Source organism: Astyanax mexicanus, chromosome 12 (genome assembly GCF_023375975.1).
Source record: "Astyanax mexicanus isolate ESR-SI-001 chromosome 12, AstMex3_surface, whole genome shotgun sequence".
Taxonomy (NCBI): Eukaryota; Metazoa; Chordata; class Actinopteri; order Characiformes; family Acestrorhamphidae; genus Astyanax; species Astyanax mexicanus.
In genome coordinates, this window is record NC_064419.1 from 3,278,781 (window position 1) to 3,297,500 (window position 18,720).

The 18,720-nt window shown below is 40.5% G+C and overlaps 1 protein-coding gene across 1 annotated transcript in view; it reads left to right on the forward strand.

Moving 5' to 3' along the window:
• Positions 1-18,720, forward strand: part of plxna3 (plexin A3) — a 281,769-nt gene that overhangs the window by 160,766 nt on the left and 102,283 nt on the right. The window contains exons 8-9 of the mRNA XM_049486209.1: positions 640-739; positions 15,405-15,519. Of these exons, the coding sequence (XP_049342166.1) occupies positions 640-739; positions 15,405-15,519 (215 nt within the window). The remainder of the gene's footprint in view (positions 1-639; positions 740-15,404; positions 15,520-18,720) is intronic.

The following is an 18,720-nucleotide window of genomic DNA, read 5'->3' on the forward strand; positions in this document are numbered from 1 at the left end:
ACTGTACATTATATTAAATTATACGTACGCAGGTCGTCCGAGTGCGCTTTATTGTGCGTTTATTCCACGTTTCCACGGCCATTACCGTTAGATTAAACGTGCAAGGCCAGAGAGATGCTCGTCATAACGTTCCTGAAACTCCATCCTAGGCTTTTTTTTTTTTTTCTTTTCCCCCGTAATTTTTTTTCAAGGTACTCTAAGAACACAAATGCACTAGCAGTAACCTTTAGACTCCTACCTAAGCCTGATATTCCCATTAATGACAATTATGGCATGTCCAAATGGAAATATTATGCCAATTATGGTGAAGTGAGGCCCACGAGTATAATTGGACGGGCAGAAATTTAGTCATTAGCGGAAGCAAAAGGGCCGCCGAGTTTGGAAACGTAAGTGCAGTTCGCCCGCAGATGGAGGAAGTGGATAAATGTGTGCCGCGCGCAATCAAACCTATTAGAGATCCGAACTTTGCCGAATGTTCTGTGCAGGTAGGAGGGTAATCAGTGTGTTCCTGCTCTGTGAAGTCCTGCCTGCTCGCTTCCTGCACTAATTGAGCGCTCTGACCTCTTTTCTCTGTGTGTTTTTATTTATTTATTTATTTATATTTATGCATTTTATTCTCTTTTATCCTCCGCTGGGCAGGTGATAAACGCGTGGTCAAGCTGTCGCTCAAATCCAAGGAGACCGGCCTCAAGTTCATCACCACCGACTTCGTCTTCTACAACTGCAGCGTCCTGCAATCGTAAGTGCTTTATTGTTTTGAGTGGACTCAAATATAAGTAGATTCTGAAGTTTTATGAGCAAGACTCTGAAGTCTTTAGTCACAAGTACAAGTTAAGTCTTTAAGTCTTTGGTCACAGGCTCGAGTCAGGTCTTAAAGTGTTTGGTCATTAGTCAGAGTTGAGTCTGAAATCTTTTGAGCAAGACTCTAAAGTCTTTGGTCATGAGTTCAAGTCAGGTCTTATAGTCTTAGGTCACAAGTCTTTGGTCATGAGTTCAAGTCAGGTCTTAAAGTCTTTGGTCATGAGTTCAAGTCAGGTCTCAAAGTCTTTGAAAATGACTCCAAGTCAGGTCTTAAAGTCTTTGAAAATGAGTCCAAGTCGGGTCTTAAAGTCTTTGGTCATGAGTTCAAGTCAGGTCTTAAAGTCTTTGAAAATGAGTCCAAGTCGGGTCTTAAAGTCTTTGGTCATGAGTTCAAGTCAGGTCTCAAAGTCTTGGGTCACAAGTCTTTGGACATGAGTCCAAGTCAGGTCACAAAGTCTTTTGTCGCAAGTCTTTGGTCATGAGTACAAGTCAGGTCTCAAAGTCTTTGATAATGAGTCCAAGTTGGGTCTTAAAGTCTTTGGTCGCAAGTCGCAAGTCAAGAGTCCAGTCTGAAGTCTAGAGCATGAGTCAGGGTTGAGTCTGAAGTATTTTGAGCACCAGTCTGAGTTGAGTCTGGAGTCTTTTGAGTCTAAAGTCTTTTAAACAAAAGTTGTTTTATTGGATTGAACAGTTTAAAAACAGGCAAAGGACATGTAGTAAATAGTGCCCTTAACACGGATAAAGGCCTAACCCCTTGGAATATATTTTTCATCATAATATAGAAATATATATGCATATTGTCGCTGTCCAATGAAAACCACTTCTATAAAACAACAACATTACAAAAGGCGATATGCAGAATTACATACTTCTGAGGATGAGGAGGTTTTCTAAGCAGAGACGTCGGGAGACCAGAACCAAAACTGCAGCTGAAAGCTGACATTTGATTGCAAATTTTAGGGCTTAACTCAAGTCCTGAAATCATTTCCTGTTGGTCATTATCCATGTTGTCATCTCCTCCTCTCCAGCTTCTTTTTGGGTGACTGATACTCACGTCAGCTTCATAATTAAGCCACCAAACTGCCCATCCCAATGAGATCCCATGTAGTGCGCTTAAATACATAGCAACGCATCGTGACAACCGGACCATTCTTCTAAAGTTAAAGTAGCTCATTCTGCTGCTGACAGCTCTGACATTCTCTCTCGTCTGACAGGAAGCTATCTGATGCTTGCTTTCGTTCTGTTCGTCATTCAGCTGAAAACGCGGGGAAGTGTCCTCACTGTAATGATCTGAAACGTGCATCCCCACCACAGATACAAATACAGCGGCCAATCGGGGGGTATTATAGGGCTGCACGATATATATCGTTTAAGCATCGCCATCGAGATGTGCGCATGCGCAATAGTCACATCGCAGAACATACGAGGTAGTAACTAAGTAAGTATGGATGAAAGGAAGGAAGTAAAAAGGATTGAAGGAAGGAAGTAAAGAATTAAGTAAGTAACAAATGAAGCAATTAATGATGAAAGGAAGAAAGGTGGGTGGGAAGGAAGGAGGGAAGGAAGGAAATAAGAAAGGAAGAAAGTAAGGAAGTTAGGTAGAAAGTAAAGAAGGAAGGAAGGAAGGAAGGAAGAAAGTTAGGAAGGAAGGAGGTAAGGTAGTAACTAAGGTTGTAAGTAAGTAAGGATGGAAGCAAGTAAAGAAGGATGAAAGGAAGGAAGTAAAAAGGATGGAAGGAAGGAAGCAAAGAAGGAAGTAAAGAAGGAGGGAAGTAAAGAAGGAAGGAAGTAAAGAATTAAGTAAGTAGGTAAGTAAGGAATGAAGCAATTAATGATGAAAGGAAGTAAGGAAGGTGGGTGGGAAGGAAGGAAATAATGATGGAAGAAAGGATTGAAGTAAGGAAGTTAGGAAGGAAGTAAAGAAGGAAGGAAGTAAGGTAGTAACTAAGGTCGTAAGTAAGTAAGGATGGAAGGAAGTAAAGAAGGATAGAAGGAATGAAGCAATTAATTATGAAAGGAAGGAAGGAAGAAAGAAGGGAAGGTTGATTGGTTGGCTGGCTGGCTGGTTGGTTGGTGGATTGGTTGGTGGGTTAGTTGGTTGGTGATTGATTGATTGGTTGGTTGGTGATTGGTTGGTTGGTTGGTTAATTGATTGATTGGTTGGTTGGTGATCGACTCATTGGTTGGTTGGTTGGTTAATTGATTGGTTGGTTGGTTGGTGGTTGATTGATAGTTGAACACTGGAAGAATTTATAGGAGCAGTAGAGATCAAAATTTGAAATACAAAAAGACAAATACAAAAAGTTTTGCATAATATGTCTTGTTTAAAACATTTTAAGGATCAGGTCTGAAATGTTTGGGACTAGTAGCTACTTATCCATCAACCACAATGACTCACGGAGCTTCCACACAAACTCCTGTTCAAACAAATCCACACACAGAGGCAGAGCAGGCTAACACGCTAACAGGCTAACGACAGTCAATCTGTGCCTCTTCCCTTTTCTCGTTTTCTACTATTCCCTCGCTCTCTGAGTCACTGGAAGAAAATGACAGGCTACAGTAATAAGTACAGGGAACGCTGTCCGCCCTCCAGGTCAAGCGTTCCCAGTTCCAGTTCCAGTCGCAGTTCCAGTTCGGGAGACCCCACACTGTGCTCATATTTCTACGCATTTCTCCTCGTCTAGCACACCTGACTCAACTCCTTAACTAATTACTCAGCTCCAGAGACTGTGGGAGGTGGAAATTTCTACCGCTTATCTTCTCCAGAATTTGCTATTTTTACCCTCGGAGTGTGAACGAGCTGAACCATTAATGCTACTCGCTGTTGCTTAGCCACGGAAAACATTAGGACCAATCATGCGGCACAGAAAAATGGGAAAAGTTAATCGTGTTTAACTCTGAGAAACGATGATCCAATTATTGCTCATAGCTTCAAGAAAGAGAAGCAAACTGATTTATTATAACCATGCTGGACGAAATGGGTTCATATTCCATTTTTAATGATTAGGGGTGTAACTGTGCACAAAATTCACAGTCCGGTTCACACTGGAGTAAAATACCAGAACTGACTGTTCTGGTATTTTAAGTATTATAATTTAAACAGTTTTTGGTTATGTTGAGCCAGTTATACAGTTTTATTTTATTTTATTTAAAAAAAAAAAATTACCATCTAGTGCTGTATAGCGCCCCCCTGAGGTAGTAAATACAGCACGTACTGCGATAATTAGGCAGTAAACCGTGTAATCGGTAGCACATTCAGTGTCTGGAGAGGACAAACAAGACTACAGTTATCATTAGCAATACTCATAGCAATAAATCACTACAGATCCCACAATGCAAATTGCTTAAGGTTTACTTCTTACGCACGAGGGTCCCTGCTGAGCCCAACAGTTGATGATTTGATATCATCACGATACAATATCATGATATGATATCACAATTTGATATCGTCATGATACAATATCAAAATATGAGATTGTCATGATATGATATTGCCACGATATAACCGCCATTATACGATAGCGTCACGATACGATATCATCACAATAAGAAATCATGATACGATATCATTACAAATATCACCACGATACAATATCATCACGATACGATATCACAATACAAAATCACGATACGATATCACAATACAATATCATCACGATATGATATTACAATACAAAATCAAAATACAATATAAACACAATACAATATCATCACTATACAGTATCATCACAACTTGATATCATTATGATGCGATATCATCACTAAACGATATCATTACAATACCATATCATCACAATACCGTATCATCAGGATACGATACCACAGGATGTGCTACTGTGCTACTGTGATGCTTATCAAGACAATTCTGTACGATACTTTATGGCATCTGCTTTAGTGAAGAGGACAAGATGCTCCTAAATAAGCAATTGATTAGCGCCACCATGTGGAGTAATGAAGAAGTTACTATTGTAAGTAAAATTTGGGTATAGTATAGTATATCGCTAGTATATCACTATATATCGCTATTTTATTTTAAATTTATAAATTTGTTTAATAGAACCACATATACAGAAGCCAAAAACCTAATCGGAGCCTGAATTTTATTTCATTTATTTATTTTTCCTATACCTGGGCTACGCATAGGGTGTGTTCTTATTTTATTCTTATTTTATTTTATTTTATAATGCTTAACTGGCCGATCAGAAGCGTGTGCGGATCGGATCGGAGCACAGCTGCGTCCCGCACCTCTGGCTCTCTCTCTTCTCCACATGGGGCTTCCAGCCCTCAGCCCTGGCCAATCACGACTCTGCATTCGGGCCAACCTGCTCGGGCTAAGCGCTGATATTAGACCTGGCCAGCGTGAGGCTGGAGTACACTCCAATTACCCAGCCTCCACTTACTCACACCTCCCAACCAATTACCCTCATTTACTGACACCCTGCAGCCAGGAAGGACTTTCTCCACCTTCTGAGTGATTCTGTGATACCGGCAGAGATCAGACCTGATTCTTCAGCAGAGATTATTGATGATCTGATCACTTACAGGACGCCATTTAAACGGGTGGCGGCTTCTTAAACACTAGGGCTGAACGATACTGGAAAAATTTTACATTGCAAATGTTCTTTTTTTGACTATATATATATATATATTGCAATATTATACAACAGTATAATAATTAGTTCCGACCTCACAATCCGATTGGTTGAGAAGTGTTCTAGCCATCATGATATTTGTGATAACATCACACACAGGACACTTTAAATCAACGCCTTCAGCGGCACCAGCAGCGTTAGCTTAGCACAGGCTAGCGCTAAGCTACAGCACGCTAGGCTACATCCTGCAGCGCTGGCTCGTCTTTTGTGGAAAAAAGGGAAAGAAAATTACCTCTGCTAATGCCGTCTGACAGCCAGAACGGCTAAGCTAAGTCTGACTGCCAGGCCAGGCTAAGCTAAGTTAATGCTGAGCTAAAGCAAGCTACGCTAACCTCACCAAAACACAGTCCAGCTGGCTAGCTAATCAACACCTCCCAACAAAACCCGGCAAAACAAGCAGAAATGCTCAAAAAATGCGCAGCGTTCACCTGAAGACGACTATTAGCGTTATTTCACACTGCTAACGTTACCATCTTCACTTATTCCTATTTTGATTTCAAGCTAACTTTCGTGGTGTTAGTCTGTATGAACCATACACCGTTTTGTAGTTGAGTTTGTTCTGTTACAGTTCACTTGTTGTGGAACTACTTTTTGGCAGAAGGCACAGTCCATATTAAAGTATATTCAAACTGAATTTCTTAAAGTTATTTGGTTTATTATCTTTATTCATTTTGTAGAAAAAAATAAAAAAGAGAAAAAAGAAAAAAAAACGCATTCGGCTCGTGCCTATTCGTGATAACGCACTCCCTCTCGTGTTATATTGCTTACTTAAACAATGCAGGGTCCGTGACGTCATCAGCCCCGCCCCCACCTGTGTGCCGTCTCACATCTGGACCAATCGAGAGCTTTCTTTGGAGTGAAGAGTCATTTAATTGGTGATTGGTTTAGAGCACAGTATATGAGTGTTTGCTTTCTGCTAGTGAGTCAGTGAGTGAGGGAATGGTAGAAAAGGAGAACAGGAAGAGGCACAGATTGCCTGTCTTTAGCCTGTTAGCTCGTTAGCGTGTTAGCCTGTTAGCGTGCTCTGCGTGTGGATTGGTTTGGACGGGAGTTTGAGCGGACGCTCCGTGAGTCATTGCGGTGGGAGGAAAAGCAGCTGCTTGTCCCCGAGGCCAGGAACTCCCCAACCGCCTCAGACCTGATCCAAAGCATCACTTAACACAGCCAACCAGCTCAATCAAGCTTTAGTGCTGCTTGTTCTTCCTTTCTTTTTCTTTTCTTTTCTTTTCTTTTTTCTCCTTTTTTTTGGTTGTTTTGTTTAGTTTTTTTTTTGGTTGTTTTGTTTTGTTTTACTTTTTTTTTTTTTCTCCCCTCCTCAATTTAACCAAATTAACTCTAGCTTATTGTGATAAGCTTTAGAAGGATGGAGGGGAAATGCAAATTAGTTTATGAAAGAAAAGAAGAGGAAGAAATGAAAAAGGAGAGGAAGAGGGAAGCTCGGGCGAAAGTTGTCACGTGATCAAAAAAATTTGCTCCTGGCTAAACGTATTCAGGTTGAGGGTGGAATTGCCTTGTCTTCTGGCAGAACACACACACACACACACACACACACACACACACATATATATATATATATATTTTTATATATATATATATATATATATATATATATATATATATATATATGTGTGTGTATATTCGTGCTCATATACACACATATATATATATATATACATATATGAGCATGAATATATATATGTATATACATATATATTTATATATATGTATGTATGTATGTATATATATATATATATATATATATTCTTGCTCATATATACACATACACAAATATATAAACGCATAGAGGCATACAATCAACTCTCCTACACTTTCCGTTCTCATACAGAAAAAGAAAAGTAAAAAATAAATAAATATATAAATAAATAAATAAGCATAAACGGGCTCGCGCACGGGAACGGATATACCGAAGCGGGCTCGCCAGTTGCCATGGCAACCCCCGAGTCCTGCATGCGGCCTTCCTCTCCGTTTTTCCGCCAGCGCTGAGCTGGAGCCAGATTATTCCTGTTTCTCACAAAGGCCCTGTGGGAGCGTTTAGCCCTCAGACCATCTCACACACACACACACATTTATATTTACACATATACACACATACACAGATCCAGCATAACATTATGACCTCTGCCTTGTTTCAACACCCATTATCCATGTAATTCTATACAGACTGTGGTTCTGTATCTGTTTTATTGCGTATTTTATTATTATTACTATCCATGCGCAATAGTCACATCGCAGTGTCTCAAGAAGTAGATACACAGCGCTGTCTCTGTGTCTGTGTGAGTGAAAGGCTGCTGCTGCCTGAGAAGGAATTTTCCGGCCACTTGGGGCTGAATTTGAAAATATCTAAAATTATTTGTTTTTTCAATTATACAATCATAGTATATAATGTTTTTTTATTTATTAAATCAAGTTTTTCATTTCTGCTCGTCACGATAAAAAAAAATCAGTTTTCTGATTTTACAGTTTTATAGTTTTTTTTAGAAAAAGTCTGTAAATCTAGTTAAATGTATTTTTCCCCTAAAATTCAGATCCTAATGGGACAGAAATGAAAAATGGAAGAATTATGAAACCAGTTTCTTCCTGATTATGCAAAATCTACAAAATTTTACCCAATTTTCGATTTAGCCTCAGAAAGCCTCAGAAAACAGAACTGATAAATGTTTCACTGGAAAGTACTTAAAATATATAACTAGTCTAGCACCTTTAATATAATAAACACATACCGTACTAGTCTAGCACCTCCCCTTTAATATAATAAACACACACACTACTAGTCTAGCACCTCCCCTTTAATATAATAAACACACACAGACAGTACTAGTCTAGCACCTCACCTTTAATATAATAACCACACAAACCGACCAACAGCACCACAGCTAGCTTTTTTCATTCTTAAAATTCTGTTTAATGATTGACTTTCTTAGATTTATACATGGTTTATTTTTTCGGAGACAAACTTCCCTTAAAAAAAAAAACAACAGAAACATAACTTTTTGCTTTCACTTTTAAAGGTGCTTTTTAGGGACACGTTTTTTAGGGGTAGCCTGAGCCCCCTGACAGGGAACACGGCGGCGGCGGGTGTTCTGATACGATCTAAAGCGTAAAATACGTACGTTTAGAATGATCTCAGTGAGGGAGCTGAGAGCTAACCCTGCGGCGGCCATGTTTCCTCAGCACGCTTACTGACGAATGAGGGGGCTTCCAAATCTAGGTTGAGCATCAATGCAGCAGCAGCAGCAGCAGCAGCAGCGTGGTACACGCCGGTTAATGAATGCACAGTCCGAGCCAAAGCCGAGGAGCCGAGAGAAAGGAGTCGGAGCCGTCCTCACAAACAGATGCTGGGGAGGATGAAAGAGAAGAAAGTTTTTTTTTTTTTTTTTTTCCTTTCTTTTCTTTTTTTTTTTTTTTTTTGGAGGTTTATATAAGAGATTTCATAAGCGCTGATCTCCCTGCGTGCGCTGGCCTATAGTTTCCACGTGGAAAAAAAAAAAAAGCTTTAAATTGCAGGGATAGCGTGTTTTTATACGCAAGAAAACCGTCAATCAAACCTCTTCCAACCTCTGCCCCTCCCACCCATTCACAGGTGCTCATTACAGCAGAGAGAGAGAGAAGGAGAGAGAGAGAGAGAGAAGGACAGAGAAAGAGAGAGGAGAGAGAGAGGAGAGAGAAGGAGAGAGAGAAGGAGAGAGAGAAGGAGAGAGAGAAGGAGAGAGAGAAGGAGAGAAAAAAGGAGAGACAGAAGGAGAGAGGGAGAGAGAGAGAAGGAGAGAGAGGGAGAAAAGGAGAGAGGGAGAGAGAGAAGGAGAGAGGGAGAGAGAGAAGGAGAGAGAGAGAGAGAAGGAGAGAGGGAGAGAGAGAGAGAGAGAGAGAGAAAAAGAGAGGGAAGGAGAGGGAAGGAGAGAGAGGGAGAGAAGGAGAGAGAGAGAGAGAAAAAGAGAGGGAAGGAGAGAGAGGGAGAGAAGGAGAGGAGAGAGAGAGGGAGAGAAAAAAGGAGAGAGAGATTATACTAAACCGCGCTACATATATCAAACTATTAACTATAAAACTACAAACTATAATATAAACTATATGTAAATTAATGCATTGCTCTTTTTCACATATTGCAATTAATTTATTATATTTTATTTTTGTTATAATTTGATTATTATTGTATTTGTTGAATTGTTTGCTCTTGCAACAGTTATTTACAATTTATGAGAGAGAGGAAGAGAGAGAAGGAGAGAGGGGGAGAAGGAGAGGGAGCGAGAGGCAAAGATGAAGAGACAGAGTAAGAGATAAAGATGCATAAAGTGAAAGAGAAGGGAGTGTGAGAAAAGGAGAGAAGGAGAGAAATACAGAAGGAGAGAGAGAGAGAGAGAGAGAGAGTGTGTGATAGGAGATAGGAGTGTGAGAAAAGGAGAGAAAGATGGAGAGACAGACAGACAGACAGAGAGAGAGAGAGAGGGGGGGGGTGTCTGGCAGGGTTGGCTGGATGAAGTACTTTGGCAAAACATAAATGGTTGAGACAGTGGTCCAGTAGGTTGTGTGTGTGTGTGTGTGTGTGTGTGTGTGTGTGTGTGTGTGTGTTGTATGTGTGTACAGTGATCAGCCATAACATTAGGAATGTAATGTTTTTTTTTTTTTTTTTAAGATTGTTTCTGAAAAGGTGAAACGTGTTCAAATCTCAGAAACTGTGGGTTGTATTACTATCTAGGAATTCCTGGTATTGACTGGAACACTTTCTAATCAATTTACCTACTGCTATCCCATGACTTTTGGCATATCAGAGGTTCATCCGGCTGTAATGTAGAGTCAGTGTTTTTTTTTTTTTTTTTTGTATGTTAATGAAGGAGTTAGCGTGGTCAGAGGGGAGCTGATATTAGATCATAGTGCTGCATCAGCTGAGCCTTCCACACTTCTTAAGTTAGAGGAGGAGTTCAGCCAGAAATCACATTTTCAAGGGGCAGAACTTTTAAACCTCAAATAATGCAAGTTCATATTTATATTCAAGTTCAGAAATCAATATTTGGTGCAATAACCCTGGTTGGTTTTTAATCACAGTTTTCATGCATCTTGGCATCATGTTCTCCTCCTCCACCAGTCTTACACACTGCTTTTGGATAACTTAATGCTGCTTTACTCCTGGTGCAGAAATTCAAGCAGTTCAGTTTGGTTTGATGGCTTGTGATCATCCATCTTCCTCTTGATTATATTGATTATATACTTTCTCCTGTGTAGCGGCTTGTTTATTGAGAGTGGGACTCCACTCAAATTACAGCAGAGTGAATTGATGAAGGTTCAAACGCATGACGCAGCAGATTCCAGCCAGGGCCTGCATATCAAAGCGCAGTATTTACTGCACGCTTCCTCCTGCAGCCACGACCTGCTCAGCCTTCCGCCCGGCGCAGGAAAAAACGCTCAGCTCCCGAAGGCTGGATATTACTCCACCCTCAGCGGCGCGAGCGTTCCGGGAAAACGAGGAGGACACGGCGAGGAGCGTCCATGCGCCGCTGCTGCTGCTGCCGCTGCAACATTAGTGAGGCCTATCGTAATCCATGCGGCATTTCACGCCCCAGCAATCCTTCTGCCAGAGATATTGTGTTTGCCACACATCATTGGTGGGCTGGTGAGGTGGTGCTCTCTGTAATTCTGTGGAGAGAAAGAGCGAGAGAGAGAAAGAGAGAGAGAGAGAGAAAATTCATGCAAGCAAAATATACGCTGCTCTTTTTTATTGTATGACCAGGGTTCATCTGTTTATTCGAGGGAGAGACTGAGACTATGGTGAGACAGATAAGAAGAGGCTGAGGGAAGATGAATAAAGAAGAGCTTAAAGTAAGAGAGAGAGACTGGTGTGTGAGAGAGAGAGAGAGACTGAGACTGTGGTGAGACAGATAGAAAGAGGCTGAGGGAAGAGAGATAAAGAATAGCTAAAAGTAAGAAAGAGAGACAGAGAGACTTAGACTGAGGTGAGACAGGTAGGAGGTAGAAAGAGGCTAAGGGAAGAGAGATAAAGAGGAGCTGAAAGTAAGAGACATAGAGAGACTGAGACGTAAAAGAGGTAAGACAGATAAGAAGAGGCTGAGGGACGAGAGATAAAAAAGAGCTAAAAGTAAGAAAGAGAGACAGAGAGACTTAGACTGAGGTGAGACAGATAGGAGATAGGAAGAGGCTGAGGGAAGAGAGATAAAGAAGAGCTAAAAGTAGGAGAGAGACCGAGACTGAGGTGAGACAGATAAGAAGAGGCTGAGGGAAGAGAGATAAAGAAGAGCTGAAAGTAAGGGACAGAGAGAGACTGAGACTGAGGTGAGACAGATAAGAAGAAGCTGAAGGAAGAGAGATAAAGAAGAGCTAAAAATAAAAGAGAGACTGAGACTAAGGTGTTAAGAGACTAAACTAAGGGAAATATATTGAGACTGGGATAAGACAGAGATAAAATAGACATTGGGTTAAGAGATAAAAGAGAGACATTGGGGTGAGAGATAATAGAAAGACAATGGGGTGAGAGATAAACGAGACATTAGGGTGAGAGATAAGAGAGACATTGGGGTGAGAGATTAAAGAGACTTGGTTGAGCAAGATATAGTAAGAGTGGGGTTGAGAGAGATTGAGAATTGAGTGAGAGACTTAGGTGAGAGCAATATATCGAGACCGGAATGAGACAGGAAGAAAAAAACTGAAATACAAGAGAGGGATGAGTGAGAAATAGAGGGAGATGGGGGTGAGAGAAAGAAGAGTAAAAGAGACTGTCGGGTGAGAGATAGTGTGAGAGGAAAGAGAGATAAAGGGAGACAAGTGCTAGAGCGATATCGAGAGTCTGGGTGAGAGAGATATAGAGAAACTTGAGATAAAAAAGAGGGATTAGAGAGATATAGAGAGACAAAAGTGAGAAAGAGATACTAAAATTGAGGTGAGAGAGAGAGAGGTGGGCGATAGCAGAGAGAGAGAGATTACTGTGAGCATGGAGCTCTGGGTGAGATGTGCTCGGACTGCTGAGTGTTCTCTGAGGGGGATTTTTGAAGCGCGTCTCTGGGGGGAAGGATATGATTAGTATGGGGCCGAGTATACACTCCCCATACCGGCTCCACGTGCACACTCCCAGTGCGCACTCCCCGCTCACACTACAAGTGCAGCCTCCCCCCTGCGTCCGCCAAGCACTTACTCCCTGTTTCACTCAGAGTGCACGCTTCTGCTACATGCGCTCCTGCTGGCCGTTACTTCGGCTCGTTCGAAATTCAGTACAATTCAGTGCAGTAACCTGAGTCAGTCACACAGTTATAATCTAATTCTGTAATATACTAATTATAGAAATAAATAGAGTTTACCACCTGGAATAACAATTACATGCAATTAAATGCGACAAATTGTGAAAAATAATGGTAAAAGTCCAGCAGATTAACAAGCGCTAATGTAATTGTGTGTGTAATTGGATATAAGGGGTCCATCTAGAGGTGGGGGAGTGTAGTACACTTTTACTCCACTGGTGTAAAGACAAATCTCGCTTTACTAGGGCTTTACATTACGAAGCATTACTCTTATTTTAATTTTTTTTTTTTCGTTTTGGCAACAGGTCTTTTTTTGTCAGCTCCACCAAAGTTACATAGTGCAGCAAAGGCAGAAGCTGCTATTTTAAGGGAAACATATATATCTACAGCTCTGGAAAAAAATTGAGACCACTGGATGAACATTGTTGTTTTATCTATAAACTACGGACAACATTTCTCTCAAATTCCAAATAAAAATGTGTCATTTAGAGCATTTATTTGCTGAAAATAGCTGCGAAATGGCTGAAATGACAAAAATGAAAAAGTTCATATTCATAAAGTTTTAAGAGTTTAAGAGAAATCAAACCCTCGTGGTTTTTAATCACCGTTTTTTTTTTATGCATGCATCTTGGCATCACGTTCTCCTCCACCAGTCTTGCACGCTGCTTTTGGATAACTTTATGCTGCTTTACTCCTGGTGCAGAAATTTAAGCAGTTCTTCAGTCTATCTTCCTCTTGATTATATTCCAGAGGTTTTTAGTATGATAAAATCAAGAAAACTCATAATTTTTAAATATGATCTCTTTTTTTTTTCCGCCAGGTGTGTTGAGGTACAGGTGTGTTGTTCACTTCCTGCTCTGGGGGGCATCATGCCCTTAATTGAACCCGTTGTTAAGGCCGGAGTCAAATCAGCCTTTTCAGGCTGGCAGTTAATGAGCAATTGAAAGGCAGCTTGAAAGTGTCTGAGGTTCAATAGCCCTGGAGGATTAATTGTGCATGTCGAAAGTGAAAGAGGAGGCCTGGTGACATATTGAGCGGTCAGAATTTCGCTGCGGCGTCTTCACTCACCCTGCGTGAGCGTCTCCGGCGCCGGCGCTAATGTCTGACCCGGGGCACGCTCAAGATGTTAGCATGCTGCAGACGCGCGGCGGGCGAGAGGGGACTTCATTGAGAATCTTCACCAATGTCCCTGATGTATTGCGTTCCCGGGGGAGCCTCTTTTTTTTATTTTAACTTGCATTCCCGAAGGTTAACCCTTAGAACCCTACGAGCGGATTTTACGTCCAAAATCGCACCTTGTGTTCTCAGCTTAATTACTCAGGAATCCCTTATTATTCACACATGAACATAATCCATATATGGTTAGAAAGGGCGGAGCTTACTCTTTCTAAAGATATGATAATGTAATGACATCCCAGTGCGGTAAAGCTAAATCTACAAGAAACCCGTTGAGAAAAACACCTAAAAAAATAAAAAATCTCCTTCCCCAACCAACATTAATTACCTTTAGTGCTTCAAACTTATTTATATCTTTATTTATTTTTATTAACCAAATAATAATATCAGGAATATCAGACTCAAAAATGTCCACAGAGAAAAGTAGTGTGAAACTAAAGCTAGGTATGGTGTGCGCACTACTTTTTTTATATGGTTTTTATTTTACTTGCACATTTACAAGTAGTTTTTTGCATTAAACTAAATGTATTTATTCAGACTAAAAAGTTTACATTTTTGCATAAATATAGTTTTCTTTGTGTTTCCTAATATTGAAAAAATACTGAAAGGTACAGGCTGCTCTGAGTGTCAGGTTTTTAATAAGTTAATCTACATGTATCCTAGAGGTGTGATTATTGATTATCAAGAAAAATAAGAAAACAACTTCGTCTGATGCTGTTTCTCCATGTATTTTGTTAAAGTAATAATTAATAAGCCATGTAATGAACTATGATCTTCAATATTCTTATGCTTTCTTATAACTCATAAACACTCTAGTCTAACCATTTTTGAAAATATGTCTTAGGTGTGAATATATTTAAAGTATATACATTAAAAAATAAGTAAAAAACTGACGTTTGGTAAAATTTTAAAACTAAAACATGATCAGTTCCAGTTCCAAAATATACCAATTCTGCTTCCTTTTACATTTTAAATGATGATATTTTTGAGCAGCCGTATGTCTTCTGGAGTAAAAGAGATCAGGGCATGTGTCTGTCTGATATAATTACTGTGTTATATGAGCTGAAAGAGAGAGAACTGACAAAAAACAGAGAAAAAACTAAGAAAAAACACACCGAAACAGGCTAGGGTTCTAGGGGTTAAGCTGTTTTGCCCAAGACTCCTGCAATCTTGCCCCTTATTTCCCCTCTAACACATAAATACACACTTACACACACAGCATTCTCAGAGCTTTATGGTTTCTTAATGTGTCTCGGCTCTGAACATCACAACATCGCGGGCCGTTGCTGCTCCCTCCCTCACTTCACTTCAGTTGAGTTCAGTTCAATGAGCTTTTTATTGGTGCCAGTTGACAGCAGCACAAATTGGAGCCAGTTTGCTGATCGTTGAGCAGATTTTCATCATTTCGATTTTTAGTTTTTTGGTTTTCCTTTGTCCGAACTCTCTCTCTCTCTCTCTTTTTATGTCATTCTTTCCTAATGTCTCTCTCTCTTTCTCTTTCTCTTTCTCTCCGCAGGTGCTCATCATGCGTAAGCAGCCCTTTCCCCTGCAACTGGTGTAAATACCGCCACATCTGCACCAACAACGTGGCCGAGTGCTCCTTCCAGGAGGGCCGAGTGAGCAGCCTGGAGGTAAGAGCCGACACCCTGTCGAGAAGTCGAGAAATATGTATTATATGTTTCGCACTATAAGGATCATCAGTAAACATCTCTCGATTATAAAGCGCATTATGTGACCCTCCTGTGTCACTCTAAAAGGGTGATGTGGATCAGCACAAGGCTGCATCTGTGAGCTGATGTATCAGAACCCGAGTCGCTGCTGCGATTTCCTCCGAACGTTAGCGCTGTGTGTGATGCTACTTGGCAATGCTACAGCATCAGCAGCAGCAGTTCAAAAAGAGGCGGAGTTTGACTTAACATGTGTCGGAGGAGGCGTGTGCTAGTCTTCAAAATCCTTGTGTTTTGGCATCACTAGTGATAAGGGACAACTGGTGGGACAATTGGCCTAGCTAAATTAGATATAAATTTTAAAAACATGTATTTTAAGGAAAATATAGCAAAATATTGTGAATGACTTTAAATATATTTTTTATCTTATCTAAATGCCGTTTTTCAGACAGGGTTAAGCCTATTCAGGCCCGTTGCAACAAGGCAAGCAAACCTTGGGGCCCCCATACAACAACTGTTTATGAACTGAATGCAAGAACAAACTGTGTGAGCACCCCTCCTTTAAATTCTGTGAGGGCCAATGCAGGAAAGTACAATGACACTATTATTACAATCCCCCTTAAAAGTAGTAAAATTACAGCTTGAAACTCACTGCAGCGCTGCATTGAGGTGTAATAGGAGGAACAGCGGTGCTCTCGTGTTTCTGTGCCGGAGCTCCTCTGAGCTCAAACCAGACTCTGTAAGTTTTCTGAGGCGGCCGCGACCAACGCTCGTGAGAACTGCGACCTGCTTTCCGACCTTTAGTTCTAACAGTTCTACAAGGACTACTGGTTAATTCTTTACAAACTAACATACAGACACTCTGGCAGAAGCTGGATGGAGACCGAATATGTCTGTGAAAGCCAGAAAACCAGAAAGAGAAACTAATCCGCCTGAAACATTTATTACACTCTACAACTGTAGGGGGAGCCCACGAGCACAAAATCTCAATCCTACCTAGTGGAGCTTTAAGGGGACTCCCTGTCTGTGAAACTGCCCCTAAAAGGTTAAGAAAATAAGGTTATAAACCTGCATTTGCAGATGGCTGTAATTAATTGCACACTGATAAATCAATGATTTGCATTGTCCAGCATGGCTGCGCTGCACTGTGTGGCTATTTGTCCACTTCCCCTGGATGTGAGGTTCAGTGTTCATGTGAGCAGGGTGTGAATGGTGTCATGGCCCGGCTCTGTCCGAGACAAGAAGCTCAACAAAAGCCCTGCTTGTGTCTCAGAGTCCACCCGTCCACATGTGACTGAAGCTCCCCGAAGCCTCGTGTCCTCCACCAACCCCAACCTGACCAGCGGCCTCTGAACCAGTGTCTCCCGCACACACAGCGCTACAGTGCTCTCACTGAGTTCACACAAGAACCTCTTTCGTTAAGAAGAGGCGCATTGTCTGCAAGAGGTTGGGAAGTTGCTTGTTTTCAGGTCTTATTTGACCCAAAATCAGATTTCTTCTATTTTTTTTTTTTTTGGCATTTGAGTCTTAAGACATCCACACACATGTGGGATTGTTCCTGACGTATAGATACCCCTCGGTCGATAAGGGAAGACACTGTTGCTTGAGTTTTTTGAGGGGAAAAAAAAAATTCTGATTTTCCATGCGACCGTTTTCCGAAAACTAAATAACTGCTGTCTGTTGTTGAGACATTAAGCCAAAGTGCTTTTCCAGCCAGCGCTTTAACTCTGCCTCACGAATACAAGAGCTGAATTTAGTTCACATTAGATCATTTATTCATAAATCCCAGTTATGAGGAATGAATTTTCCAGTTGATAATGCAGTCTGAAGCTTAGTAGTGTTGTAGAGTTGAAGATTAAAGCAATACTTTATATATTATATATATTCACAAATATCTAGACTAAACCCTGCGTAAAAAACTAAAACAAGAGTTGCTATATGCTGTATAATTTTCATTATTTATTAAAAATTAGTTGCAACCCTGCAATGTGATTGGCAGAGAGGCGTTTTATAAGTACCATTATCAACCGGTAATGCACTGTAACCGAAGCTCTCCATGTATTACTGTATTACTCCACCACATACAGATACGCAGGTAACCTAGAGACGATGTAGCGCTTACAAGCCAAACAGCACAGCAGCTACAAACAGAACAGAACAGAGCAGCAATGGAACTATTTTAACTGGCGGAGTGTTTATAACCAAACATATCCTCTTTTCTCGTCCTCTTTAACTCAAAATCTTTCAATAAACATTGATAGATAATGAAACTGTGTTATAATCACAATAATATACTCTAAGGTTATAAAGCGCTATAACGTGTAATATTGGCCTTGATGTGTTTCGGTCGTGGATCAAAACAGCATTGCCAATATTACATGTTATAGCATGAACCTTGAGTGTTTTTTAATTATCTTAATTATCTTAATTATCAATATGTGGTGTTGAATATTGATATTTATATTAAAACATAGGGGTTTTAACTTTACTAAGACTCAACTCACGCCCCCAATCTGATATATTAAAGCTATTAGCAATTAGCACAATGCTAATCACAGATAATGCAGTGCAAAACTAGATTTTTCAGGATAAAAAAAGCACTGCACTGACTTTGGACCTGATAATAAAACACAGTGGATCAACACCAGCAGATGACAGACATGTCTCTCCAAACCATCACTGATCATCAGTAAATTTTATATATTTCATTTGTAAATCAAGGGATCAGAGTCTGGAGGAAGAGTGGAGAGAGACACAGTCCAAACTGCTCGAGGTCTAGTGTGAAGTTTCCACCAATCAGTGATGGTTTGGATAAAGAGACATGTCTGTCATCTGCTGGTGTTGATCCACTGTGTTTTATTATTATCAAGTTCAAAGTCAAAATCTTACAGCATCTCATGCTTCTTCCGTTTTGCTGACTTTTTAACTTTTACGGAGATGCGGATTTCATTTTCCAGCAGGAGTTGGCTTTTTTTATTTTATTTCATTGGCCGTAAGCCATATGTCAGCTAAAATACACTTTAAACAGATTCTCTGGAATGTTTAGGGGCGTGCTGGGCAGATCTGTTTGAGGAGTTTGGAGTAGATAAGTGAAGCGGACTGCGAGGGTTTAGCCGCTGTTGTTTGTGTTTGGTTGCTTCTCTAAGGTTCTCAGCGTCGGAGACG